The sequence below is a fragment of the Meles meles genome, chromosome 5, assembly GCF_922984935.1.
Source record: "Meles meles chromosome 5, mMelMel3.1 paternal haplotype, whole genome shotgun sequence".
In the NCBI taxonomy this organism is placed as follows: domain Eukaryota; kingdom Metazoa; phylum Chordata; class Mammalia; order Carnivora; family Mustelidae; genus Meles; species Meles meles.
The window spans coordinates 152,052,570-152,079,083 of record NC_060070.1 but is presented as its reverse complement, the minus strand read 5'-3'; the positions used below and the strand labels follow the sequence as shown (position 1 = coordinate 152,079,083).

At 48.2% G+C, this 26,514-nt stretch overlaps 4 protein-coding genes across 5 annotated transcripts in view; 2 read left to right on the top strand and 2 right to left on the bottom strand.

Annotated features, from left to right (window-relative positions):
• LOC123942406 overlaps positions 1-22,557 on the top strand; it is a 30,994-nt gene extending 8,437 nt beyond the window's left edge. The window contains 1 exon segment of the mRNA XM_046006321.1: positions 22,188-22,557. Within this exon segment, the coding sequence (XP_045862277.1) occupies positions 22,188-22,505 (318 nt within the window). The 3' untranslated portion in view covers positions 22,506-22,557.
• LOC123942385 (histone H2B type 1-K) lies at positions 74-11,001 on the bottom strand. Of its 2 annotated transcripts, none has more exons than XM_046006292.1 (2): positions 10,535-11,000; positions 74-422 (listed from the first exon to the last, which is right to left on the bottom strand). In XM_046006292.1, the coding sequence occupies exon 1, from the start codon at positions 10,936-10,938 to the stop codon at positions 10,558-10,560; it is 381 nt and encodes a 126-aa protein (XP_045862248.1). In that variant the 5' UTR covers positions 10,939-11,000; the 3' UTR covers positions 74-422; positions 10,535-10,557. The 2 variants fall into 2 exon arrangements, with proteins under 2 accessions (XP_045862248.1, XP_045862249.1); XM_046006293.1 differs by lacking the exon at positions 74-422 and adding an exon at positions 5,124-5,202 and having other exon boundaries at positions 10,535-11,001.
• LOC123942376 (histone H2A type 1-B) lies at positions 11,264-11,658 on the top strand. The gene has a single exon (XM_046006281.1). It carries the CDS (start codon positions 11,264-11,266, stop codon positions 11,654-11,656), a length of 393 nt encoding a protein of 130 aa, XP_045862237.1. The 3' UTR covers positions 11,657-11,658.
• A 2,477-nt stretch (positions 22,558-25,034) lies between the features above and the next one.
• LOC123942403 (histone H4) lies at positions 25,035-25,391 on the bottom strand. The gene has a single exon (XM_046006316.1). The coding sequence runs from the start codon at positions 25,386-25,388 to the stop codon at positions 25,077-25,079; it is 312 nt and encodes a 103-aa protein (XP_045862272.1). The 5' UTR covers positions 25,389-25,391; the 3' UTR covers positions 25,035-25,076.
• Positions 25,392-26,514: the final 1,123 nt, after the last annotated feature.

The following is a 26,514-nucleotide window of genomic DNA, read 5'->3' as shown; positions in this document are numbered from 1 at the left end:
TAGCCTCACAGTCCCAACAAAAGGGTCTCAGAAAGAGGCTCGGGCCCCAAATCGTATTTTGAGAATTATTAACTTTTGGACAAAAAGAAAGCAAACATTTATTTATTTACTTAGTAACCATAGTGTTGTGGGTATGGCTGGGGACACTTTTGTCAGAAGCTGATACACAGGATCATTTGAGAATTCCTTACGAATCATTTTGTGTTCCCAATGGTGACTGTCATTAAAATGAAATTTACTCTCCTGAAGTGAAGTTTCAGTGAACCAGAGAGCACCAGTGAGTTTCTCAGGAAGCTCTTTGAGGCTTGATCTATAACGTTGCTGGAGGTGGGTCTTTCCTGTGTAGACACAGAACTCCCAGAGAACCAGGACGGTCGCTTGCTCTGGATGTGATGCTGACCTCAGAGAGACAGTTGCAGGACCTGGGGAGAGAGGAGTCATGAGACACACAGCTTAGAGGTCTGATTCAGCCCATCCCAGGACTGGTTCCAATTGATTAGCATCATGAATTCTGCCAGTTTACATGCTGAATCCATTCCAAGTGACAGCTAAATGGTTCTGTTTGTTTCATTTTAATTCTCGCATTAGCACTACTTAAACATGCTTTCTTTCATGCTTCTGGTGCACACCCCTCCCCCTTTTTATTTTACTGTTACTGTGAGTCCAGACATCCGAAATCGTCCTCACTTTCAGTCAGTATGATGTCTTGCCCATTAATTCAAAACTTGTATTAAAACCCTCATCAACGACTTTTGGTTCTTGAATAGAGACCACAATCTCCATCTAGGGTTTCTGGGAGGGAGTTCTCAGAGCACTGTGCACCTGCCTGACTCAGGGAACCTCGAGACCACTTAACAGGAGGTGGTGTTTCCAAAGGCTAAGTGCATCCTTTCCCCCTGAAAGTTCTTTATCTGGGCCCAGAGTTTGGTTTTTTTTGTTTTTTTTTTTTTTAATCTAACTCACTTTTCTGCCTGAATAATGTTAATATACCAGACTTGTCCAATCTAAATAACGTGTCTTTTTTTTTTTTAATTTTTATTTATTTGACAGACAGAAATCACAAGTAGGCAGAGAGGCAGCTGGGGGGTGGGGGTGGGGAACAGGCTCCCCGATGAGCAGAGAGCCCGATGTGGGGCTTGATCCCAGGACCCTGGGATCATGACCTGAGCAGAAGGCAGAGGTCTTAACCCACTGAGCCACCCAGGTGCCCCTAAATAACATGTCTTCAAAAACAGTACAATTAAAAAATTTAGAAAGCACACAATGGACTCTTATCCATATATGTGTGTGTGTATATATATATATATATATCTCCAGATATATAATACCTTAATAATTTTTACATTCCACTTTGAGCTTTTGGAAAAATTATATATATGCCACAGAATAGAGTTAAGGATGCTGTTAGCATGTGTGGTTCCCAATGGTTCTCCCAGTCATGATCATCTGTATACCACTTATTTGAAAAGAATATGGAATTTTAATTTTTCTAACACTCTTACTCCAAGAGGTACCAAAAAAAATAGAAGGTCATATGGACTGTCCAGTTTCTGATTATTCCATTAGTGCCATTAAATACAATATAAATAAAAATATAACATATAAAATGTATTATGTATATAATTATTTTAAGATATGTATATATTAATGTATGCATATAGTGTATTTGGACACATACAATATATAGCTGAAATCTCAAAGGCTTAGGATCTATCTGTACTCTCCATCTCAGGGCTGGTCTATAACCAGGAGCATGAAATAACCAGAAACTGGAGAGCCAATGCCATTGAATTTTTGACATCCCCCGGGAGTAAAAGTATTGGAAATATTAAAATAGAGTATATTTTACTGTAACTGTGTATAAATAACACATATTTTATATGTATATATAAGATACATATTATATACACATACCATATATACACACACTCATTTTATGATACAGTTTATTTAAATTGCAAGCAGTGTCAAGTTTCAGTTACTTGGAAATAAATGTAAATAACTATATTTGGCCTAATACAAATACATTGATACTTACAGCATACCTTAATGTTCTGTTAGTTCATTTTCAAGATGAATTTAAAATATTGGGGGGGTGGTAAATTAAGATAAAGCTACAGTGCAACCAAATTAATATCAAGAATTCTTTTTTAAAAATCCAGTGTTACATTTATAAAACATTACCCCTCAAATTTGAGTGCAAGAATTTTATATAGTTCTGTATTCTCAAAACACTTTCAAAGGGACCAACCAGCAAAAACTGCTAGAATGTTTGAGTTCTAACCTATTTTAGGTGTAACTCCATATTCGCATCCCATGTACATATTTCTAATATTAATTGGGGTGTAATTCATAGTTGTCTTTTTCTTAGACAAGTGCAGGGACTTTAGAAAGTTATCATTACTCAATATTTTTATGCAACACCTTAATATTTGCATGAATAGTCCATACCTATATTCTCATTTTTAAAGATTTTATTTATTTATTTGACAGAGAGAGAGATCACAAGTAGGCAGAGAGGCAGGCAGAGAGAGAGGAGGAAGCAGGCTCCCCGCGGAGCAGAGAGCCCAATGTGGGGCTCGATCCCAGGACCCTGAGATCATGACCTGAGCCGAAGGCAGCGGCTTAATCCACTGAGCCACCCAGGTGCCCCTCTCATTTTTATATTCTGCATTATTTTCACAACTAAAGCCGCTTTGATATAAAAAGTCATATTTATTTTTTAAATAAAACATACACCCCCCAAAAGCCTTCATTTATCAGTGGATTATTTTTCTTCATTCTTTTTCATTCTAAGCATCTGAGGAAATCCTCCGGGAATTATCTGTCTCTATGTTTTGTTATAACAATACATTAAAATTATTCTTTTTCTTTTTAGGATTTTATTAATTTGAGAGAGCACAAAAGGGGGAGGGGCAGAGGGAGAGGAAGAAGTAGGCCCTACCCCCCCCATAGCTGAATCACACAGCATGTAGCGTCTTCAGATTGGCTTCTGTCACTTAGTCATATGCATTTAAGTTTCCTCCATGTCTTTTCATGGCTTGAGAGCTCATTTCTTCTTAGCGCTGAATAGAATTCCATTGTCTGGATGGACCACAGTTTATTTCTCCATTGATTTCTCCATTCACTCACTGACGGACATCCGAATGCAAATTTTGTGTGTGCGTAAATTCTCAACTCCTTTGGGTAAATACCAGAGAACGTGCTTGCAGGATTGTCTGGGAAGAGCAGGTGTAGTTTTCTAAGAATTGGCCAAACTCCTTTGAAGGTGGAAGGCGCAGTTCCATCCTGCATCCCCACCAGCAGTGAGCCACGGCTCATTTTGTCCCACGTCCTCACCAGCATCTGGTGTTTCGAGCATTCCAGATTTTGACCTTAATAACTGGTGTCTCTTTGCCTTTTTACGTTCTTTATAGTGATGGCAGCCGCTCACGTGATTTGAGTGTTACGTATTCCTTTTGTGAAAAGTTTACTCTAGTTTTTCAAATAATTTTTTAAAAAGCTTTGGAAAGTTTCACAGATTTTCCATAAATCTGTTACTGTTTTGATTTTCTGTCAGTTTTCAAAGGCTTTAAATTTTACTTTCTTCTTTTTTAAATGCCTTTATGCAAAATTCACTGTACAGGGTAGGAAAAATTTCCTCGGCTTTTGGATTTAGCTAATCCTCCTAGCAATAGTGAAAGTTCAGAGAGAAGACTTGATTTTGTGGAAATGTGTTTGGTAGACCAAGAAAGTTAAGCCACGGCACAGAGAGATCTCTTAAAGCAGAGAAACAAATCACGGACAAAATCCTAAACGCTGGAAGGAAACTTAAAGATCATCTTGCTAAACCCTGCTCTTACTTAGAATTGAGGAACTGGAAACTAGAGAGATGGTGTTGCTTGAGCCCTGAATACTGGTGCCTAGTTTGAAGAATTTGCCCATTCTGTTCCCTCTCCCTTAGGACACAGCACACTAGGGGGCGCCTGGGTGGCTCAGTCGGTGAAGCATCTGCCTTAGGCTCAGGTCATGATCTCAGGGTCCTGGGATGGAGCCCCCCCCCCCTCCCGCTCCCTGCTCAGGGGGGAGCCTGCTTCTCCCTCTCCCTCTGCCTGCTTGTGCTCTGTCTCTGTCTCTCTCTCTCTCTGTCAATTAAATAAATAAATAAAATGTTAAAAAGGAAAAAGAATATGGCACACGAGATCATGACGCATGAATCAGACAGATCGTGTATAAAGCTCCTTCAGTGGTCCTGTGTTGGGATATATGTCCTTTAGGACAATGGCCATGTTTTCTTTGCACTGCCTCTTTCCCCAAGGACACACTCAATGATAGCTGACCTCCTCCTTCCATCTTCACCCCCTGCCCCCTAAAGACACATTTATTTTCATTTTTTCCTTCTAGGCTGGTACCACATCTCAGAAAAAAAAAAAAAAAAAAAAAAAAGGACAGGAAAACAGCAAGTGAAAACTGAGGTTTGGGGATAGCTGGTCCCAGGACAAGCCGGTGCAGTGGCCTTTGTCTTGTCTAGAGCGTGTGTTCTCCTCTCAAAGTACTGAAGTTCCAGAAAGGGGAGTTTTGCAACATGGCTGACTGATTTTAGGCAGAGGGGACCTGTCCCATGTCAGGTGGGGCTGGAGGCCGGGGGAGGGAGACGGGAGGCAGGTCTCCCCAAGAGGTGGCTGCGGGGAGTTCACTCCTTTGGGATCCCCAGGCCTCTGTGTCATATTTGGAGGACGGTTGAGTTCCCATACGTTAAGGTCTGAGGTGCAGCTAGCCAGTGTCACGGTGGATCCCACAGAGGCAGACCACTGCTTGTATTCCAGTGTCCTGCTGGGCTTTGCTGATCACCGGGCTCAAGCTGAATGTAAATCTCAGGGCTGCTGCCCAAGGTCAAAGCCAGCGGACATATGTACCTCCAGACGGAGCTGGTCAGGAGAGTTGGCCACTGGAGAGGACTGCTGAGTGAGAGACACTTTGGCTTTCAAAGCTATCCACCTCGTCTCCACATTAAGGTCCCCCGCTTGTTCACATGTCCCCAGATAAGCTGCTGGGAAGACAAGGAGTTGGGACAGCTCCACGAGACACAGGGACCAGTTGGCTTACCCAGGGTTGATGCCTCGAAACGGGCATTTCAGCATCTCAGACTTTATCTGGGGACATTCCGGCATTCCTGGAAGCCTTTCGGTGGCTCCCGCTGTCGACGTTCCCATTCTGTAGCTTCTGCAATGAAAGTAACCAGTGTCTGTCTCCTCACAGAACAACAGTGGCCCTTAGGGAGCATTCTAGAAACCAGGCAGACTGTTCTTAGGCTGCCCCAGGGCTTGGGGGAAGGTGCACCACTGACAGTTAGGAAAAGACCAGAAATGTTAGATGTCCCATGAAAAACTGAGTCGGTTATGCATGACTTCCAACCATCCCATAGCAAATTGAAGGTGAAAAACTTGTTAATCAATCCCAGAACCTGACTCCTTTCACAAAGAAGCACGAGGTCTTTGCACGTGTGTGTGTGTGTGTGTGTGTGTGTGTGTGTGTGTGTGTAGTTCAGTAGGCACTGAAATTTCCAAGAATGCATCATTTTATAAATTAAGTTGTATTTTGTCCTTTTCACATGTCCCCCAAGAATTACTGTTTTCAAAAAAAAAAAAAAAAAGTCACATCACTGAGAGTGAGTGCCTTGGTATTTGATCATCTGAGTTGATCTACAAGGTCCTTGTTTCCTTCAGGATAATTCTACCCACAGGTTCTGTGATGCCTGGTTCTGTGTGTGTGTCAACTTGACTGGGCTGTGTGTTGCCCAGATATTTGGACAAACATCATTGTGGGTGTTTCTGTGAGGGGGGTTTTCTGATGAGAGTAAAACATGTAAATTGTTAGGCTTGATTTGTAAAGCAGATTATTCTCCCTAATGTGGGTGGGCCTCGTTCAATCAGTTGAAATCAGGAATGGAATGCAAAGGCTGTCCTTCCCCTGAGTAAGAATTCCTGGTGTCTGGCTGCTTTGGAAGTGGGATACTGGCTTTTTCCTGCCTTTGGACTCAGACTGAGACATGGGCCCTGCCTGGGTCTCGAAGCTGCTGGTGGCCTCAGGACTGGAACTTCGCCATTGGCTCCCCTGGGTCCCCAGTGCGCCGACTCAGCCTGCATATCTCAAGCCTTGTCGGCCTCCATAATTGCATGACCCAGTTCCATATAAGAAGTCTCTTCACACCTATATGCACTTCCATCCATTGGTTTTATTTCTCACTAACACAAGTGCAAATACCCAGCTTCTAATTTATGTTTCTTGGTTTGGGACCCACACATTTGTATGTTGAAATTATCTCCTTTATTGTTAAAACAACTGTCTCTTATTTTGTTTTTATGTAACGCTTATGGTGTTTCGTGATTTTGGAAAATTATGCATGCATTTAGGTGTTCTTACCAAAGAATTTAACTTCAGCCTAGGGAAGGGGCCATTAAAAATACTAGATGTAGGGGCACCTGGGTGGCTCAGTCCTTAAGCATCTGACTTCGGCTCGGGTCATGATTCTGGGGTCCTGGGATCGAGTCCCGCATCGGGCTCCTGCTCAGCTGGAGGCCTGCTTCTCTCTCTCTCACTCCCCCTGCTTGTGTTCCCTCTCTTAAAAAAAAAAAAAAATATATATATATATATATTAGATATAGGGGCGCCTGAGTGGCTCAGTGGATTAAGCCACTGCCTTTGGCTCAGGTCATAATCTCAGGGTCCTGGGATCGAGCCCCACATTGGGCTCTCTGCTCCGCAGGGAGCCTGCTTCCTCCTCTCTCTCTGCCTGCCTCTCTGCCTACTTGTGATCTCTCTCTCTCTCTCTCTGTCAAATAAATAAATAAATAAATCTTTAAAAATATATATATATTAGATATAAGAGGGGAGCTTTGGGGATGACAGCTACAGGAACCACTGCTTTTCATAAATGAACCCCAGGAATGTAACCTGTTTATTTAGCTACACAAGCACAGACATCACAGCGATGTCCAGAAGCACAGTCACGAACCCCTCTGCCACTCTCACCAGAGGCATCCTTGAGATTCCAGTGTTCTCTTATAGCTTTTCATAATTTCTCCATCAAAAAGACTTGCTTAGTTTTGATGTAAATGCAAACCTTGTCTGAGGGACTGATTGTATTCTTCCTTCTATCAGCGGGAACTCTAGTGCACCTGCGGGGGGCGGGGTCTTTGTCCTTCTAGTCTCACTGGCCCCAGCAATACTTACACGTGTGTTCAGCTCTGTAGGAGTTGAAAGAAATTTTTTATCCTCATTCAAGTCTGGACAAAAATGTCCTTGTGGGTTTTGTGAATTGGTTTTGTTTTTAATACCACACATCTGCTTTACTCTTGAAACCTCCCAAGAGGCTGATTTGGTGAAAACGCCACAAAAGGCAAGCCTCTGAAATCAAATTTGAAAGGTATCAGAAAATGGATAAACTAGTCATCTGCAGAAAAAATACACATTTGAGATTGTTTGGACAGTTATGGATAACGAGATGCAGGCGTCTCCCACATCTAGGAGCCTAAAATGTAACAACGTAAATTGTGGCCAAATGAACTTGATGTGCCTGGTACAGTGTCCTAACTAAAGGAAGATAAACTGCACAGAATCTAGAAAGGAGGGGAAAAAGAGTTAAACTTTGTCAGTACATTTTGTCCAACCTCTGTGGAAGGGAGTTTTCAATGAAGAAAACATGATTTCTGGACAAAGGCCAGTTGCAGGTCACATAACTTGGGAAAAAAATCTCTCCTTTAGGATAGGACTCTCGCATCTATTTTAATATTCCAATCTGTTCTTTTGTGTTCTAAGAATTGTTCTTTAGGGGAAAAAATGACAATATTATCAGGGGCAAATCATGTGAATTATCGAAGTCACCAGTTGTTCCAATATAAAGTAGTAAAGTGACATCCAGGTCTGGCTGAGGTCAAGTCCATTTCCCAAGATGGATCGGCAATGACACAAATTAATCAAGATACCTTGAACAACAGAGGGTTAGATGCCTGGATCACCAAGGCAGAAATAACCCATACAATCTGGCTTTGAGTTCTTTTTTTATTTTTCTCTCCTTTTAGGAAATTTAGGTTTCTGAATACTGGACTATAATGGACCTGCTATGTGAACCTTTCACAGAAGGGCCACAAATTCCCTCTGCTTCCTCCTGTCCATTCTGCAGAGTTCAGCCACCCCCTCCCCATAGTCTTCCAGATATCATTCCTGCCGACAACTGCAAGTCATTCAAAGCACACCTGTCTCTACCTATCCGTCTATCTGTACCTGTATGGGTATCTGTAATGTCCATTAATGGATTAAGGGACAGGATCAAAGACTTCTGTGCTCTGAAAAGTAGTGATCAAAAGAACCCAATATATGGTGAATTTACCATCATCAACTACCTTGATGAGATGATGGAAGGAGAGAAGATACATTAATTTAAAAAGTGTAATTTCTTTTCTAACAGAATTGAGGGAGGGATATACACACATACACTTACATGAATACACGAAACACATGTGAAATACACACGCACACGTGTACCTCCTTAGGCACAGTGCGGTCAGAAAGCTGCCACAAAGGTTTTGAAAACCTGAGTAGACAGAAAGTTTACAAGAGCTGGAGGAAGAGTGGGTTAATTGTAACCCAAATCTTGAGTTTTCTAATTCATGGGCCTTTTTTTTTTTTTTAAAGATTTTATTTATTTATTTGACAGAGAGAAATCACAAGTAGGCAGAGAGGTAGGCAGAGAGAGTGAGAAGGAAGCAGGCTCCCTGCCAAGCAGAGAGCCCGATGCGGGACTCGATCCCAGGATCCCGAGATCATGACCTGAGCCGAAGGCAGCAGCTTAAACCACTGAGCCACCCAGGCGCCCTTCATGGGCCTTTTTAATGACTGTCAGCCTTCCTTTTCTCCCATTCTCTAACAGAAAGTAATTCCATCTGCAGAAACGCCATAAGGTTTGGAATTCTCCTTCATAGAATTTCCTTTATGACAAAGTAGATGATGCTTGGAACTTGTTTTTATGCAAGAATGCTTTGCCCAGGATCATTTTCAGTACCGCTCTCAACACGTAAAGAGAACATATGTAACATACATCTTACCTATAAAACAAATTATATCAACACTCAGGATGGAACGTCTAGCACTAAATCTAGAAAGTTGGCCACAATTTTTGTTCACCATCCTCTTGCTGTGACTGTCCCTGCCATGTTCACTTCCTGATTTTTAAAAACTCATTCATGAAGTTCTTAAAAAGAGCTTGAATCATACATTTGCATTTGCTTCTCTATGCTTAAATAATAATTTATTTTTGAGCTTTTTAAAGTGGTGTCATATATGAACCTTCTGAGATTTGGGGTTCTGAAATTCAACCAAGTATTACCGTGTATTTACTCATTTACCCCCCTCACTATATGGACTCCTATTGGGTGACTGTATCTCAGTAAATTAGTTGATTCTTTTGGCGGTGAATATGCGGTTGCTTCTATATTGCTACTAAGAATAGAACTGCTCCATTCTCCTGTGTCTCCCGTTCTAAGCGATCGGAATAGTCTCATGCCAACACCTGGGCTCCGTTATTGGATAAAGGATATTATCAAAAAACTTCAGCACATACAATTCAGTATAGAAGTGTTTCCACCCCCCATTCCTAGCAAAGACCAAAGTATTTTTTAAAGTGCCATTCCCCAAGGCTTACACTGGAGGGAGGGATTTGGACCTCCGGAATCGGGGGGGCAACGGCACAGGGCTTCCGCAGCCCTTCAAGGTTTCTTTTTAAACCTCTTCCAATAGCCACGCGGAATGCAAGTGACACAGAACGAAGATACGGAGTGGATTATGACCCGGAAGGTAGGAATCGGAGCCCAGTCCTTCCCAGGAGAGGAATTTCACCCAGAGAAACGAGGGAGCAGAGTGGCCGGGCTGCGTGCAAGGACCCGCTCAGGACAGATGGGCAGTCGCGGGGGCTGGGTGCGGGGGAGGGGGGGCGACTTCAAACTGCCCGCGCGGGGTCTGCATTGGCTCTCACACCAACCAGCCGTGGGATTGCTAAACCGGGATCTTGCTTCCATTATTTTCTGTTGCCTTTCTCAGTGTGTGGCAAATACAAGCTCCAGGGAGCAGAGCCAGCAGCACCCCCAAAATAACACAAGTGAATAAAAACGATTTGTACGTCTTTTAGCGGGTGCCCGGTGCTCCGTCAGTAAGGTACACCTGAGAATTAAGGACAGAGAGCTCGAGGCCTTACTAATAAAACCTTTTGCCAGGTGGAGATTTTCAAAGGTGACCAGGTGTTGCTTTGGAGACAAAGAATATTTTATTTTACCCGAATTGTCTGATAATGACCATATCCTTCCTGACCAAAATCCGCTTAAATAGGTCTCTCGTTCTACTTCAGTTTCCCATACATCCTACTAATTTCTCGAGAGGTGAAAACATGGAATTCAGACAGTTTCTTTGCAGCAAATAAACACCCAGGGTGAATGAGTGCCAGGTCCCTTTAGAATGCTGAGTGGCTCTGAAAAGAGCCTTTGGGGTGTGTGCCGAGCCTTACCGATTGCTCTGCAGCCGGCGGGCTCACTTGGCGCTGGTGTACTTGGTGACGGCCTTGGTGCCCTCGGACACGGCGTGCTTGGCCAGCTCCCCCGGCAGCAGCAGGCGCACGGCCGTCTGGATCTCCCGGGACGTGATGGTCGAGCGCTTGTTGTAGTGCGCCAGGCGGGACGCCTCGCCCGCGATGCGCTCGAAGATGTCGTTGACGAACGAGTTCATGATGCCCATGGCCTTGGACGAGATGCCCGTGTCGGGGTGCACCTGCTTCAGCACCTTGTACACGTACACCGAGTAGCTCTCCTTGCGGCTGCGTTTGCGCTTCTTGCCGTCCTTCTTCTGCGCCTTGGTCACCGCCTTCTTGGAGCCCTTCTTCGGGGCCGGAGCGGACTTGGCGGGCTCGGGCATGTCGGAAAGTAACTGCTGAAGGACCGGATAATAACAGGAAGAATGAATATGAAGCTGTGGGTGTCCTCTTTATCCACGGCTTCTTAAACAAAGGACGCAGTGAGTCAAATCGTATATCTAATTGGCAAATTCGGCAAACGTCACGAATTAATTTTGTTCAATCAAAAGAAGCGTAGTTGAAAACCAGGATTCCATTGGTTTAAGTGAAACTGTAATTTCAGCCAATGGCACAGCTTTATTTTTGTGCCCAATAGAGACTATAAGTAGGGTAGCTCCGGCTGTTTCAACTCTGACCCTACTCAGGTTTGTGCTTTTTATCTCCATTATGTCTGGACGCGGGAAGCAAGGCGGCAAGGCGCGCGCCAAGGCCAAGACGCGCTCGTCGCGGGCGGGTCTGCAGTTCCCGGTGGGCCGCGTGCACCGCCTGCTCCGCAAGGGCAACTACTCGGAGCGGGTCGGTGCCGGCGCGCCCGTGTACCTGGCGGCCGTGCTCGAGTACCTGACGGCCGAGATCCTGGAGCTGGCGGGCAACGCGGCGCGCGACAACAAGAAGACGCGCATCATCCCGCGCCACCTGCAGCTGGCCATCCGCAACGACGAGGAGCTCAACAAGCTGCTGGGCCGCGTCACCATCGCGCAGGGCGGCGTGCTGCCCAACATCCAGGCCGTGCTGCTGCCCAAGAAGACCGAGAGCCACCACAAGGCCAAGGGCAAGTAGAAGACTGGCAGAGAGCGCAACTCAAATCTCCTGTCCAAACCAAAAGGCTCTTTTCAGAGCCACTCTCTTAATCCACAAAAAGAGCTGTGCCTTTAAGTCGCATTGTTGGCATAGCAAAGTATTAAATACTGACAAATCCTGTAAAGCAAAGAAAAGCTTGCCTAAGGTATTTATAAATTTGTCATTTGGCCCAAGAGACAACCTTGTTCTAATGAATCCATGTGAGCAGAATTGGGGTATCCCGATTCCTCTGCAGGATCAAATGTCCATCTGGAGCACAAATTTATCCTGTTATGGCAGGGACAGTCAGGGATCTAGTAGGGCCTGAGGCCACACACGGGGTTAGATCCCTATCTGCTTGGCCTCCCTGGGATACCACGGAGGAAGAAACCCCAGGGGGCTGGGGCCGGAATACCAGAGGAAAAACAACCCAAGGGGGCTGGGCTGGGGAGCAGTCTTGCTGGAACTTCGCCCCTGGCCAATCAGACAAAGACCTGAAGAAATCCTGAACAGCCCCAGCTAAAACTGCATAAAAGAAAATCTCGTTGCTGGGAGTGGAAAGGGGACATTCTTGGATCCCCCCTCTCCCTGTGAAGAGCTGATTCCTCTTAACCCTTTGCTTGCTGCCCCTCACTCTGTGTCTGGTCTCCCTCTTTATTCCTCTGAGCGGCAGGACCGACGACTGTGGCACCAGAAAGCTGCAATAAGAAAAAAATCCTGAAACATTTCCTTGGGGACTCCTCCGGGATCTCTGGTCATCATCAAGGCATCGAATCGTGAGTAGTGGACAGCCAGTCTCTCCTCTGTTACGGTCAACAAGATGGGCCTTATCGTCTCAGAGCAAATGGCACGGCTGCCCCCCTCAAGTCTCGGGTGATAGGTTCCCACTGATCCCTCCTCTAAGGGATGGAATGCAAAAACCCCGGGAGGGTCCCCCCAGACATCCCCTTGCCAGCGGCCTCCAAGGGATCGCACCCGCAGTTGCCTGCTGCAGGGAGGAACAGCCTCTGCCTCCGCCCTCCCGGCCGCGGTCCTGCTCCTTCACCCGTTGCCCGGTCAAGTGGACAGAGCACGTAGGCACGTGGCGTCCTCTGGGATCTGGCCCAGAACTTGTCAGGAATGGCCCCCAGCTCCCCTCATCTTATAACCCCTTACTGGGGTTCCGCCCGCAGTGTCCTACCTGTGACCCTCAGCCACAGAGCACGTTTCTCGTTTTTGGGTGACAGCCACTATAGCCCACACCTTGGGACAGGGTGAGGGACAGCCTCTGGGACCCACCCGTGCCATTTGGTTACACTTGGCAAGGTGCCCGCCCCTCTGCTCAGCTGTGACCGTCCTAGGGTGGACCCCCGTCCGGCTGGAACACACGTGTGTAGGTAGTGCTAAGAAGGACAAGGGAACGGACTTCTACCTCGGCTGTGTCCCCCGTCTCCGCGGCCCATCCTGTGCCTCCAGAAATTGGCCTTTGTTAGCCTCGTACAACAGGTCTGTCGAACAGAGCAGTTTTATTCTGCCCATCAGGCCGACGTCCACTGGGCCCGGAAAAGTCTGGCACAATCCGCCACTAAGGGAGCCCTACTGGGCCACGGCCCATCCCCTGGCTGGGAAATGCAGAGACAGTAAAAGTCAGGACAAGCGGGGTGGCTCCTGGAGGTAGGATCAAGCCCGGTAAGAGTGACTAACTAGCACCTTGCAGAAGGGACAGCAGCCCTGGCTCCCAGTCGCAAAGACACCCAGGACACTGGGTCAGGATGAAGGCCTCCTGGTCAACTGTGAGGAATGAGGCTAGGGGAGCCGTTGCCCCCTTCCAGTGGACGGGGATTGCAGTCCCCTGACCGGAGCCGGTGCTCCTCGGGGACGCTTCCTGAGTAACTGGAACGGTTTGACCCGCAAACCCCTAAAGAAAAGGCAAATTCTTTTCTTTGGTTCCACGGCATGGCCACAACACAGACTGGAGGAGGAGACATGGCTGCCTGAGGCACACGTCAGTTATAAGACCGTGTTGCGACGGGACTGGTTTTGCAAATGTGAGGGAAATGGGGAGAAGTATCCAATGTACAGGGTTTCTGGGCCATAAGGGAAAATAAGGGCCTGTGCCAGCCTCCTGGCTGCTTTCTCTCACGGCCGGACACGGTGGGGGGAGGGGGGGCTAGGGGGTTAGGGAGCTGAGGAGGTGCGGGGGGCTGGTGAGGAACACAGGGACCCCACACACACGTCAAAGGCAGACAGGCAAATGGAGTCCCCAGAGGATTTCCAGCCCCAGCCCCATCTTCCCTGGGGTCTCTGTCCTTTTCCTGTCCAGCTGTCCCGGACCCCCTGCTGCGCTGGGGGCTCTGTGTCTTGCAACAACAAACAGGACCCAGAGGAGGACCAAGGGCAGCTGCCACTATGGCTGGGGTACAAGTGTCCTTGTCACTGCACGACCAGAGACAAAGGGGACCTTAGGGAGTTTTCCAACAACCCAGATACCTATACCAAAGCCTCCCAAAATCTTACTTGTGATTGAATTAACCGGAAAGGAGGAAATGCTCCTGTTAAATCAGTCCCTCTCAGAGGCAGACCAATGTGGAGTCCTGGGCACCGTGGAGAGAATGGGGACGAGCAGCTGAGTAATTCCCGGGCACCGCTGGGCCCATGGAGGCTTCTAGTTCTCAGCCGGGGCCCACGCAGTCCCTTCCCAAGTTCCCAACTGGGACCCTAACGATCCCCTCAGAAACTGGTACCTCGGTCACTTCCAGGCCTACGTCCTGGAGGGATTAAAAAGTTTCGAGTCCTGAATCTCACCAGGCTATGCACCCTGACCCAGACTCCAGAGGAAAACATGACCACCTCCTAGAGAGGAGGGAGGCTCTCATGAAGCATACAGCCATCTCTCCTGATTCTCCCGAGGCCGAGATCGGGCCCAAGACAAATCTGGGATCTGGTCAGCCCCAGATATTCAGAAAAACCTGCAAAAGTTGACTGCCGGCCCTGAGGGGGCCCTAGAAGAGCTCTTCGGAGCTGCTAACTGGGTCTTTTACAACCGGGACCAAGAGGAGAGTGAGGAACAAGAGAAGAGGCTGAGAAGAAATTTCTAGGGTCTACTTGTGGCCTTATAAGCCGTTACCCATCCAGCCTCCACCCCCACCCCGAGGCTCTGGTACCAGATGCCTCGTCTGTGGCCGCCCAGAGCACTGGCAGCCGGGATGCCCTCAAAGGGGACAGCCAAAATGAAAGTCCCCAAGCCCTGTCCTGTTTGTGCAGGACCCTGGAAATCCGAATGCCCTCGAGGACCTCCATCTTCGAGGGCTCAACACCCCTGACGGGGTCTGATAGGGCCCGGAGCTCTTCGCGGGGCCTTCCCTGGGGCAGCTTGCCGTTGAGAACCCAGATCCCCGGGTAACTCATGCAACAGGGACAGCTGGTCCGTTTCCTTCCACCTTCCCTGTTCTCCTCCCCAACCTGGGGCCCACTGCCCAGCCTCCGCGCCACTGGTTGGGGCATTGCTGGACAGCCCAGAACCGGTGTTTTTTCCCTCACCCCCTGGGATGCATCTGGGGTGATCTAATTTTCTCTCACTACTTGTTAATGCCTGAGAGCCCCACACCTCCCTTAGGTAGAGATATTATGGGCCAATCTGGGAACACACATGTTGATGGCCCCTGGACAGACGGGCAGTTGCCTCCCCTTATTAGAGGCCGATACTAATCCCCAGGTCTGGGCAACTCAGCAGTGGGTCGGGCCTTACCTGCAGTGCCCATTCACAAACACTTTAAAGATCCCACAACTTGCCCCTGTCGAAACAAGTACCCCTAAAACCAGAAGCAAAGAAGGGCCTAAAAAACCCATAAATAATCTAAAGAAGCGGGTGGGGGGTCTTAAAAGAATGCAACAGCCCCTGTAACACCCCAGTTTTGGGGATACTAAAACCTAACGGGGAATGGAGATTGGTACAAGATCTCCGAATTATTAATGAGGCTGTGGTCCCAAGCCGTCCTGTCATCCCCAACCCTTGCACACTGCTGCCTCGGATCCCCTCTGGCACAAGCTCCTTTACAGCACTAGGCTTGCAAGAGGCCTTCTTTGCAAACCACTCCATCCGGACTCTCTGTTTCTGTTTGCATTCGAGGACCAATCCGACCACCCAGTTCACACGGACAGTTCTACCTCGAGGGTTCCGAGATAGTCCCCACTTATTTGGACAGGCCCTGTCCTGAAATCGTGCAGAATTTTCAGCTGAGGACTGGGTCCTCCTACAGTGTGTGGACCGTCTCCTGCTGTGAGCCCCCTCTGAGCCGAGCATACAAACTGGCACCCAAAGCTTCTACATTTTCAGAGTATGGGGTAGAAGGTCTGCCAGCTAAGGCTCAATTATGTGAGACACGTGTCCAGTGTCTGGGTCTGGTTCTTTCAGAGGAAGATAGGATACAGCCCCATTGCCTCATACCATCTCCCCAAAACCCTTAACCAGTTGAGAGATTTTTCAGGCTTCACTGTGTACGTCGCTTATGGACACTGGGGTATGGGAAATCGTGTGTCCTCTTTGTCAATTGATCAAAGGACAGGACATGCCAGAAACCTGCTCATTAATACTGAACCCAGACTCAGAAAGGGCTTTTAAAGACCTCATCAAGGGACGCCTGGGTCGTTCAGTCCGTTAAGCATCTGCCTTTGGCTCAGGTCATATTCCAAGGATCGAGCCCCGCACGGGGCTCCCCGCTCAGCAAGGGACCGGCTTCTCCCTCTGCCTGTCGCTCCCCCTACTGTGTTCTCTCCCTGTCAAATAAATAAATAAAATCTTTAAAAAAAAGTAAAAAGCTCAGTGCCCCAGCTCTAAGCCTCCCTACAGGGAGGTCTTACAACTTAGATGTGACCGAGAATAAGGGAGTGATCTTGGGTATTCTGACCCAGGCCCGGGAGCCCACTCCATTCCCAGTGGGATCTTTAAGCAAAGACTTTGACCTGGTGGCCTGTGGACTGGCCGGCGTCCTTTAGGGCCATGGCCGCCTCAGCACCTTTAATCCCCAACGCTACGAATTAACTCTGGGACGGGATCTTACTGCACACACCCCTCCCCCATAATAGTCAAGGCCTCCTCTCCACGGATAGTGACCGCGGGCTCACGGAGAGCCGCCTCTGCCGCACCCAGCGCTCTTGCTGGAAGGTCCAGTCGTGCAAATAAAAACTTGCTCCACTTTAAACCCCGACCCCTTCCTTCCAGAAGAGGGAACAGAGCCAGGGCACGTCCATCAACACATCATAGCTCAAACCTATGCTGTTGGGAGAACCTAAAGGGGACCCTAACAGAGAATTCGGAGGGGACCCTAGTCACTAAAGGAAGCCCATTTGCTGAGCAAGGCACCCGAATGGCTGGGTGTGCTGTGGCCACTTCACCACGTCACCTGAAACGAGAAAAAGCGATCCCATGCTCTCTGGATCGAGCCCCCACTCCATCCACAGCCCTCACTCAGCCGGGCGATGGAACTCAGCAGAAACAAAAGTGTCAATGTCTATACTGACTCCAAACACGCCTTCCTGCCTTTGCATGCTCGCGGCACAAGGTAGAAAGAGACGGCGTCTGACAGCTTCAGATTCCCCCACTAAATATCACCCAGAAATCACCCGCTCCTACAGGCCATACCCCACCCCCGAGAAGTGGCAGCAAGCGACACCAGAGAGGAACAGGTGAGGTGCTGGACGGGAACAGCCTGGCAGATGCCCGAAATCTGCCACCAAGGCTTCAGCTGCCCCTGTGGTTGCCTCCCTAGTCTGGCTGGCCCCAAACCCAGGGGCAACCTTGCTCCTGCACAGAGAAAAAGCAATGGGCTTTAGAAGGAGGCAAGAGCCCTCAGCCTACAGGCCAACTCCGGGGTAAGATCATAGGCTTCAGCCCTGGGCAGCGAACCATCGGAAGGTTGGGAAAAGCCTACATCAAACCCTCCATCTGGGACGGGATAAAACTTTGCAGACAACCCACATGCTTTCTACAGGAAAAAACCTGGACAAAACCTTTAAGTACCTTTTAAGGACTTGTGAAGTCTGCCACAGAAATAACCCGAACTCTCATCCCCAAATCCCCAGAGGCAGACAGTGAGTGGGGAGCTGGCCTGGGGAAGGCTGGCAATTGGCGAATGGATTTCACAGGCACAAGGGTCCCAAATCCTCCAGGTTTGGGTAGATAACCTTCCCACGCTGGGCGGAGGCCTTCCCCTGCAGAACCAGAAAGCCTCAGTGGGGGTAAAGGCACTAGTAAGTGAAACCATCCCTCGGCTGGGACTCCCCTGGTCTGTACTCCTCATTGCCTTACTCCAGATTAGAAACGTCCCCGTGGAAACGGGCTTGAGCCCCTTCCAGGTCTTGTGTGGGAGACCCGTCTGTGTAAATGGCCTGCTGGTGGACAAGGGAGTCTTTGACTCAGCACATCATGTCATCCCTCTGGCAAGGTCTCCATGAGCTCCTTGGGTGCTTCCTAACCCTCAGCTCCAAGACAACCAACCTTCCCCGATCATCCCAGGGACCAAGTGCATGTTAAAACTCTTTTCTCTTTATCTTTGTCTCTAGAGCCTGTCTAAGAAGGCGCACACACAGTCATCTTAGCCTCCCCAACGGCAGTCAAGGTACCCAAGGTCAAGGCCTGGATCCACTATTCCAGGGTCAAGCCCTGGTTTCCAGCGGAAGAAGACAACAGGAAACCAAGATACACTGCGAGCAAGGAAGGGCTCAAACGCATCTATAAAAAACAGAAAACCAACGACACCAAGCTAAGTACTTCAACCCCTCATCAAAGATGCCCTTGAATGCATTTGTTCTCTTTTTCCTTCTTTCTCTTCCCAAACTTCTACATTGCCACTCATCTGCAGGGACCCAAGGATGGGTTCAACCCAGTGCCACTCCCTTCAATTTGACTGATTGTTGGGTATGTGGGAAAGACTCAGTAGGGACCGCTGTGCCTGCCCCTATCGAGGACTGGCTGCGGGCTAATTACTCTGTCACTCCTTTTGTCTCCTATATTAATTCATTCCCCAATCAAAATATAGAGCAACTATTTTTTAAAGCTTGGAAGAAGGACATGGAAACCAAAGTAGCCAGTGTCCCCTGGTCCGACAACACCCCAGACCTTGCCTGGCTGACTCGGCTCCGGCTCAGTACCTCAACGACGTTCCCTATTTGTTGCGAAAGCACCTACACTCCGAACTCGGGGCTTTTTGTAGGAAATCTTTCCACGTCCCAGTGCAACTTCACCTTCCGGGTCCCTTCGAGCGCCACAGAGGAGCCCTGGAATAGCTCCCTTTTCAACTCGCTCAGCGCCTACAAAGACCCTGACCAGCCTCACCTCTTTCTCCGGGCCCAGGATCCCCTACAGGAAAAGACATCTTTCTGGACCCCCGCTAACAACTCCTGCTCAGCAGGGTGGTCCCCGGTGTCCTGCAATTCCTCTGCACTAGGGTTGGCCAGAGGTTTGCTCCTCTCGTCCCAAGAATTCTTCCTGAAAATCTATCCTTCCAGCGCACTTGCCGTCACGGTGGGCGAGAGGCTCTGGTTCGATGCTTCCCTGATATGGAGGAAGTTGTCAGGCGCGGCCTCTACCTCCCCGCCAAAGCTTCTCTTCAAGTACGGCTTCCACCTAAGCCTGCGAGCAGAGGACGGTCTGTTCTTCTACTGCGGGAGAAGGGCGCATGCATTCTTACCCGCGCAGTGGACAGGGCGCTGCTCCCTCGCCTACCTAGCTCCGCTCAGGCACCACGGCCCCCGGGCCAGCCACATGCCAAAAGCGGGAAACCAGTCCGAGCCTTGGATATAGAGACCCGAGGACTCCCTCTGTTTGGAGGGCGTGGCCCTCCAGAACCCCCAGGCCCTGCACCTCGGGACCTCCTGTCCTCCCATGCTCCCATGCAGGGGACACCTGCAGCCTCCTCCAAGAAGCCACTTTTATATTAACAGCACAGGTCAGGGGGTGCCTCGTTCAGATTCATCAGGTAGCCTGGTGGCCCACACAGAGGACCTGTCCTTCTGGTGGACCTCCCTTAGGGCCCAGCGGAGACACTGACTATGGCCATTAATTGTAGGGGCCTCAGGACAGACCTCTGAACCCATCGGCGCCCCTCCCCAGCAGGAAGTAGCCACAGACCGGTCATCGCCCCGTTCCTGATGGCTGTTCGGAGTTACCTGTTGGGGGGGCTGGTAGAGATACGACAGGGACAGATAGGAAACGGACAAGCAAAGAGGATCAGAGCCCACAGGGGTAGGATCAGTATCACCCCTGCTCGGCTGGCCTCACGGGTGTTCTTGGACCTGAAGTCTATGGGGACCCAATCAGTCGTGATGCTGTCCCTTTCACTCCCTTCATCATACCCTTCTCATCTCCAAATCACTTGCCGGAGAGGGCCTTCTGTTCCTCTCCACCCCTGTACACAGCAGCCAGTGTCCACTTCTTAGTCATGGATGTCTTAATGAAAATCAGCTTCTATGGCATTCCTAGTCTGTTGGAATAAATTTATTTTCAAAGTCTCTTGAAATCTTTGTATGTCTTACAGTTAAATCTGAATTGCAGTCACACGCCAAGACAGACTGCATAAGTGACCACAGCAATCACAGACCGGAGGTATGTGCTCTATAGACTCAGTATATTATATGAAGTATCTCCTTTATTTATTTATTGAAAGAGACATGCATGGGGAAGAGGTAGAGGGAGACAGAGAATCCCAAACAGGCTCCAGTTCAGCACGGAGTACGATGTAGGTATTGAACTCACTACCCTGAGATGACCTGAGCTGAAATCATGAGTCAGACGCTTAACAGACTGAGCGACCCAGGCGCCCCTGCATTAGCTCTTAAAATAGCTTTATGAGTTAAGTATCGTTACTGTATTATTCCCATCCTTGATGAGCAAAGCTTTAGAAGATAAAAACAAGTGCCCAAAAGCCAATTGGTAAAAGAGATACAATTTAAAATCAAATTTTTCTAACTCGAGTTTCAGCTATTAAGCACTTTCTAAAACAATTGAATAACGGGTGACATTAGTTACAGGAGTTTATGAAACTATGTTGGTTTCAAGAATTTGGGAGTATGATTCTGTATTTGTTTTAAAAATAAAATTCAATGTATGCAAAAAAATAATTCCATATTAAATACATTATGAAAATCAAAATTAAAAAAAAATAGAATGTTTAGTCATTAAAAATTAAAAGGCTTAAAAGCAACTAGAAGAACAGTGAAAGTGACTATAATTGATCTCAGCTCCTAAATGGGACCCGGCTTGTCAATTCATAAATTCTTAAATTCATGCAGAATTTAAGTATTTGATTTTTGTAGGGCTTTCATTGTATTCTAATCTATTTATAGTTAACTCAATCATGATCAGAAGCTCAAAGAGATTTATTTTTCAGAACTGCTACAGTGATTCTAAATGTACACACACACATAAAAGGAGTCTTGTGAAACTAGATCAGAAACTTTTGAAAAGAAAGAATGGAACCCACAGTGCCAAGTTATGACCTGTAAGACAACTACAATTTAAAATGTTGATGTAGTAGGGGCGCCTGGGTGGCTCAGTGGTTTAGGCCACTGCCTTCGGCTCAGGTCATGATCTCAGGGTCCTGGGATCGAGTCCCGCATCGGGCTCTCTGCTCGGCAGGAAGCCTGCTTCCCTCTCACTCTCTCTGCTTCTGCTTCCCTCTCACTCTCTCTGCTTGCCTCTCTGCCTACTTGTGATCTCTCTCTGTCAAATAAATAAATAAAATCTTTAAAAAAAAAGGCCCCAGTCACCCCTGGAAAGACCACCTTCCGCTAACAGATGTTGGTGTGGGAACGGGGTGCACAGAGAGCCAGCCTGGGGTTGGCGGGAAAAGGATGGGAAACAAGGTTGTGAAGCCCAATTAAGCTGGGGCTTTCTCCAAGGACAGGAATGTCTGGTGATTTAGTCATCCTTCTCTTCCTGGTACTAGAGGGAGACACTTAGAGATTGAGATCTTCCTAAATGTTAAATAACATTCATAAATGTTAAATCTTCCTGTTAGGAAGATTTTAGAGGTTCTCCCGTGTCGGTGTTTCTTAAAAATCATCTGCTCGCATATAGTCCTTATGCCAGAGAGGCGCATTTGGTTGGGGGGGGGGGCGTCTTCCGCTACACTCCATACCAAAGAGGCCTATTTTGAGACGGTACGTCCTGAACCCCTACACTCCTGTTTTGGGGTGACATCTTAGGGTTTCCTTCCCAGCCAACAATCATTCCCCTTCCAAATGAGAGAGGACAGTACTTTGTTGCAAACTAGAAGCCCCTGGTAACGTTCTCACGGGGGAGATTTCTGCAGACACCAGTACGCACAGGCTCCGGAGAAGCCAGACCTTCCCCCCAACCTTGCTCCCTCCCGCGCAGTCCTCGGAGCTCCGCCCAGAGGTGGGAGGAGCCGGGGAGCCGGGGTGGGGGCGGGACCTGCGGAACCTGCGGGCCCGCCCGCGCTGTCAGTCTTCAACGAGGTCCGACCTGTGCTTGTAAGTAGCGCTGACAGACGAAAAGGGCTATCGCTGTGTGGAACTCGCACAGAGCGTTTAGGCGGACATGTCTGGTCGCGGCAAGGGCGGGAAGGGCCTGGGCAAGGGGGGCGCCAAGCGCCACCGCAAGGTGCTGCGCGACAACATCCAGGGCATCACCAAGCCCGCCATCCGGCGGCTGGCCCGGCGCGGCGGCGTCAAGCGCATCTCCGGCCTCATCTACGAGGAGACCCGCGGGGTGCTCAAGGTCTTCCTGGAGAACGTGATCCGCGACGCCGTCACCTACACGGAGCACGCCAAGCGCAAGACGGTCACGGCCATGGACGTGGTCTACGCGCTCAAGCGCCAGGGCCGCACCCTCTACGGCTTCGGGGGCTGAGCCTCCCGCAGTCCTCCCATCCAAAAAACAAAAGGCCCTTTTTAGGGCTTCCCCCCCTTTCACGAGAGGAGCTGAAACTCTGGCTTGTGGACCTTACGGGTCCCCGCGGCTGTGTTGCACTGCGGGTCCTGTCACCGTCGCCCGGCCAGGTTGCTAATCCTGCCAACCAATCTTATAGCCAGGAGTCTTGCCCCACGTTGCTTTGGTGTCACAAGTTACTGCAGAACTTGCTCAAAGATGTAGGTCCTGTTAGAGCTTTGAGGGCTTGTGCTGGGCCCTGCTTTCTTCAGAAGAGTTTGCTGTCTTATGGACACAAAGGAAAGCCCTTCTCCCCAGTAATGTCCTTGCAAAGAATGTACTTATGGAGAGTTGTTTTAGGAGAACTGGAAAAATTTCTGTCAGGAAAAGGCAGTTTTTTAAGTTTGACTATAATTGATTCAGCTCCTTAAATGGGAGCCAGTAGATATAAGTGATACCTTAAAGGTTTCATTATACAAGTATTATCAAGAAGTGTTAAGTTTCATTAAATCAAGTTATGAACATAAGTTAGACATCTAAAGACAAGTTCTAGAATATTAGCTATAGGAATATTGAAATAATATATGGAATATGTAGGGAATTTTTTTCCTTGTTTGTTTTTAACAACCAAGAGACTACTATCAAAATTATGCAAATCAATGGAAAGCAGGCTGCCTGGGTGGCTCAGTCGGTTAAGCATCTGCCTTCAGATCAGGTCATGATCCCAGGTCGTGGGATCAGAACCCCACAATTGGGATCCCTGCTCTGCCAAGAGCCCACTTCTCCCTCTGTGTGCTACCCCCCACCCCGCATGTGCACTAGCTCTCTCTCTCTCTCTCTGTTAAATACATAAATAAAATTTTTTTAAAAAAAGAAAAAGTTAATGGAAAGTCATAAATACATAATTGACCCTCAGAAGCTGTTGGGAAATATAATTAAAAACAAAATCTCCCAGCCTAGAAAACCGCTGCACAAAGGTAGTAGAACCAGAAGTTTTATTATTGAGTAAGCGTTAAACCAGAATGACTATCACAGGCAATCTGCTATGGGAATAGCAGAGACAAAAAGAAATCTCATTCTGTTAAATAGCTAAATGGACGCAACTCATCTGAAACACAGTAATGTTACAATTTGGAGTCACACCTTAGCTGAAGTTTGGCCCAAGTCTTCCCAGGAAAATGGGAGATCGCCATGATTAAGAAAGACAGCACTGTATTTCAGAAATGCCTAAAGGTCCCTGAGGAAACATTCCTGAGCCGGTAGATGGGCTGGATGCACATTAGGAATTTGACCTTAACAAGGGTTAAATCTTGGTGAGACCAGATGTTGACTGTTTTAACTTCAGCTTTAAAATATATACATCTCATCATCGCTTACTGTTTCTCTATACAGTTGGGCAATTACTACTTTCGTCTGCGTGTGTGCATCAGCCAAGCTTCCTACCAACACCCAAGTCTTCCCCCTTGGTATTTGGGTTTCTTTCTCTACTTTTTAAAACGTCCTCTCGGAGAATCCTAGATTCTAGATTTATGGCCTAATCCTGTGTTTGATTCCTTTTCCACTCTGTACCAAAGATCTCTCCTGGGCTAGGGCTGCCTATTTTCATGGCAACATTTCTGTTGTTTCCCTTATCATTTAGCTGGAATGTCTTTTAACTGCATCCCGCCCTCACCACCCGGTCTGTGGGGGTACTGACCTGTCCGTCCTCCAGGAGTTTGGGTCTCCACTCCCAGCAGACCCCAGCACTGGAGCCAGGGCTGGTCACATGCTTGGTCTCACCAACTGTCCCCACTGTTGCTCTCCATTTAAGTCTACTTAACACTCACTTGTTTCTTGAGAAGAGGACACGTGGCACCAGAATGCAGATCACTAAACGTAATCACATTGTATGGCCTCTTGTACACGGTGACGTACCTTCTCTGGAATTCAGCGCTGAGGCACCTGCAGTTCCTGCTCCTTGCAACCCCAAACCTGCACTCCGTCATACCGAGAAAGCAGCTCTGCTCAAGTCCTAAACCTGTTTCCTTCCAACTGTCATGCCAACGTTCCTATTACAGCATTAAAATTCCACTTTGAAATGTGCATGTCTGGGGCACTTGGGTGGCTCAGTGCTTTAAGCGCCTGCCATCGGCCCAGGTGGTGATGTCAGGGTCCTGCTATCCGGACTGAACGAGCCCTGCATTGGGCTCCCTGCTCAGCGGGGAGCCTGTTTCCTCTCCCACAATCGTTGCTTGTATTGTCAAATAAAGCACTTTTAAAAAACAAAATGTATGTGTCAAGTGTTAAATGTAATATAAAGTGGCAACAGTAACTTAACACAACTTTCCAAAAACCTGCCTAAGAACACGGAATATGAAAGGGCTCATGCATTTTCTAGTTGCACACGGGGAAACTGGGGAAGCTTCTATGCGGACGGGAATGGATGTACTTTCACGACCCTAACCCCACACAAGTTAAAGACAAGCCAGCGTCACGGCTCCTGAGAGGGAAGAGGTGGAGGCCCTGAAAAGGGCCTTTAGGATTTTCACAGAAACCAAACCCGAGGGCAGAGGCTCAGCCCCCGAAGCCGTAGAGGGTGCGGCCCTGGCGCTTGAGCGCGTAGACCACGTCCATGGCCGTGACCGTCTTGCGCTTGGCGTGCTCCGTGTAGGTGACGGCGTCGCGGATCACGTTCTCCAGGAAGACCTTGAGCACCCCGCGGGTCTCCTCGTAGATGAGGCCGGAGATGCGCTTGACGCCGCCGCGCCGGGCCAGCCGCCGGATGGCGGGCTTGGTGATGCCCTGGATGTTGTCGCGCAGCACCTTGCGGTGGCGCTTGGCGCCCCCCTTGCCCAGGCCCTTCCCGCCCTTGCCGCGACCAGACATGGCTGAGAGACGACTGCACAGTGTCTTGTCGCGTCGCCGGCGCTGCAGGCTTTTATCCCGCTGCCAGCGGACCGAACTGAGAACCTCAACCAGCCGAGAAGTGCCACCCCGCTGGGGGAGGGAAGTGTGACAAGACCAAAAAAAAAAAAAAAAGTCTTAGGTTTCCTTGTACTGTGTCTTGTTTATACCCGGTAACTATTTTGTTACTGTTTTAAAACTTAAAAAATTGCTTTTCCATGGGAACGCCAAGAGCGAATGTTGTGAGAAATACAGAAAAGGGCAAGTAATAAAATAGCAATATTTTATCCGCCCACCCGGAGAACACAGTACTGCTGCCCAGTTTGGGACTTTGTGAGATAGGGAAGTGCACATCTTCCCCGCCCCCCCCAAAAAGAAAATTCACACATTTCCATTATGGCGTTTTGGAACGTCTTTACACAGATTACATTTTAATCAGTTTCCCTTCTCTAAAGACCAAAAAAAAAAAAAAAAGTGTTTTTAATATCTACTTGTTATTCCTTCGTAAAAGCTTTTTACCTCCTCCATAACTGTGTAAAAGGAAACTGGATCGAGGACCTGCTCCAGAAAGAGAGTTACTGCAGTAGAGAACTGTATTATACTGTGAGCTCGGTGTGGACGGTGGAGACCAGCAAGGCCTGTTGGATCAAAGCCCTTTATGTCCCTTGTTTCCATGTGGCCCAGCACACATTTTCTTTACTAGGCATTTGCTTTTCTGTGAACTGCGTTCCTTCCCTTTGAAGTCCCAGGCCCCTGGTCCCTTCTCCTTAGCTCGGAAAGACATATATACTTCATTTTGCTTGACTGTCTTTGAAATTTCATGTCTGTATAGATCCCTGTAGTATATTGGTACATTTTATTTTCTCCTGTGAATCTGGCTCATGTCTATTTGATTCTTAGCCGGCTGGAAGGATCTCCAAAAGGACAGGATATTCCTGCTCCCTGACAGAACTATTCATAAAAATTCTATTCTGCTCTACAGAACTATAGAACTATGGTTTAAGCCATCTCCTTTGCCAAAGGAAATCTACTTTCAGTCGAATCTTTGGAACTTCTACATTAGGGAAAGTGAAAAAAGTAATTATGTCTGCATGACACTCCATCGTAA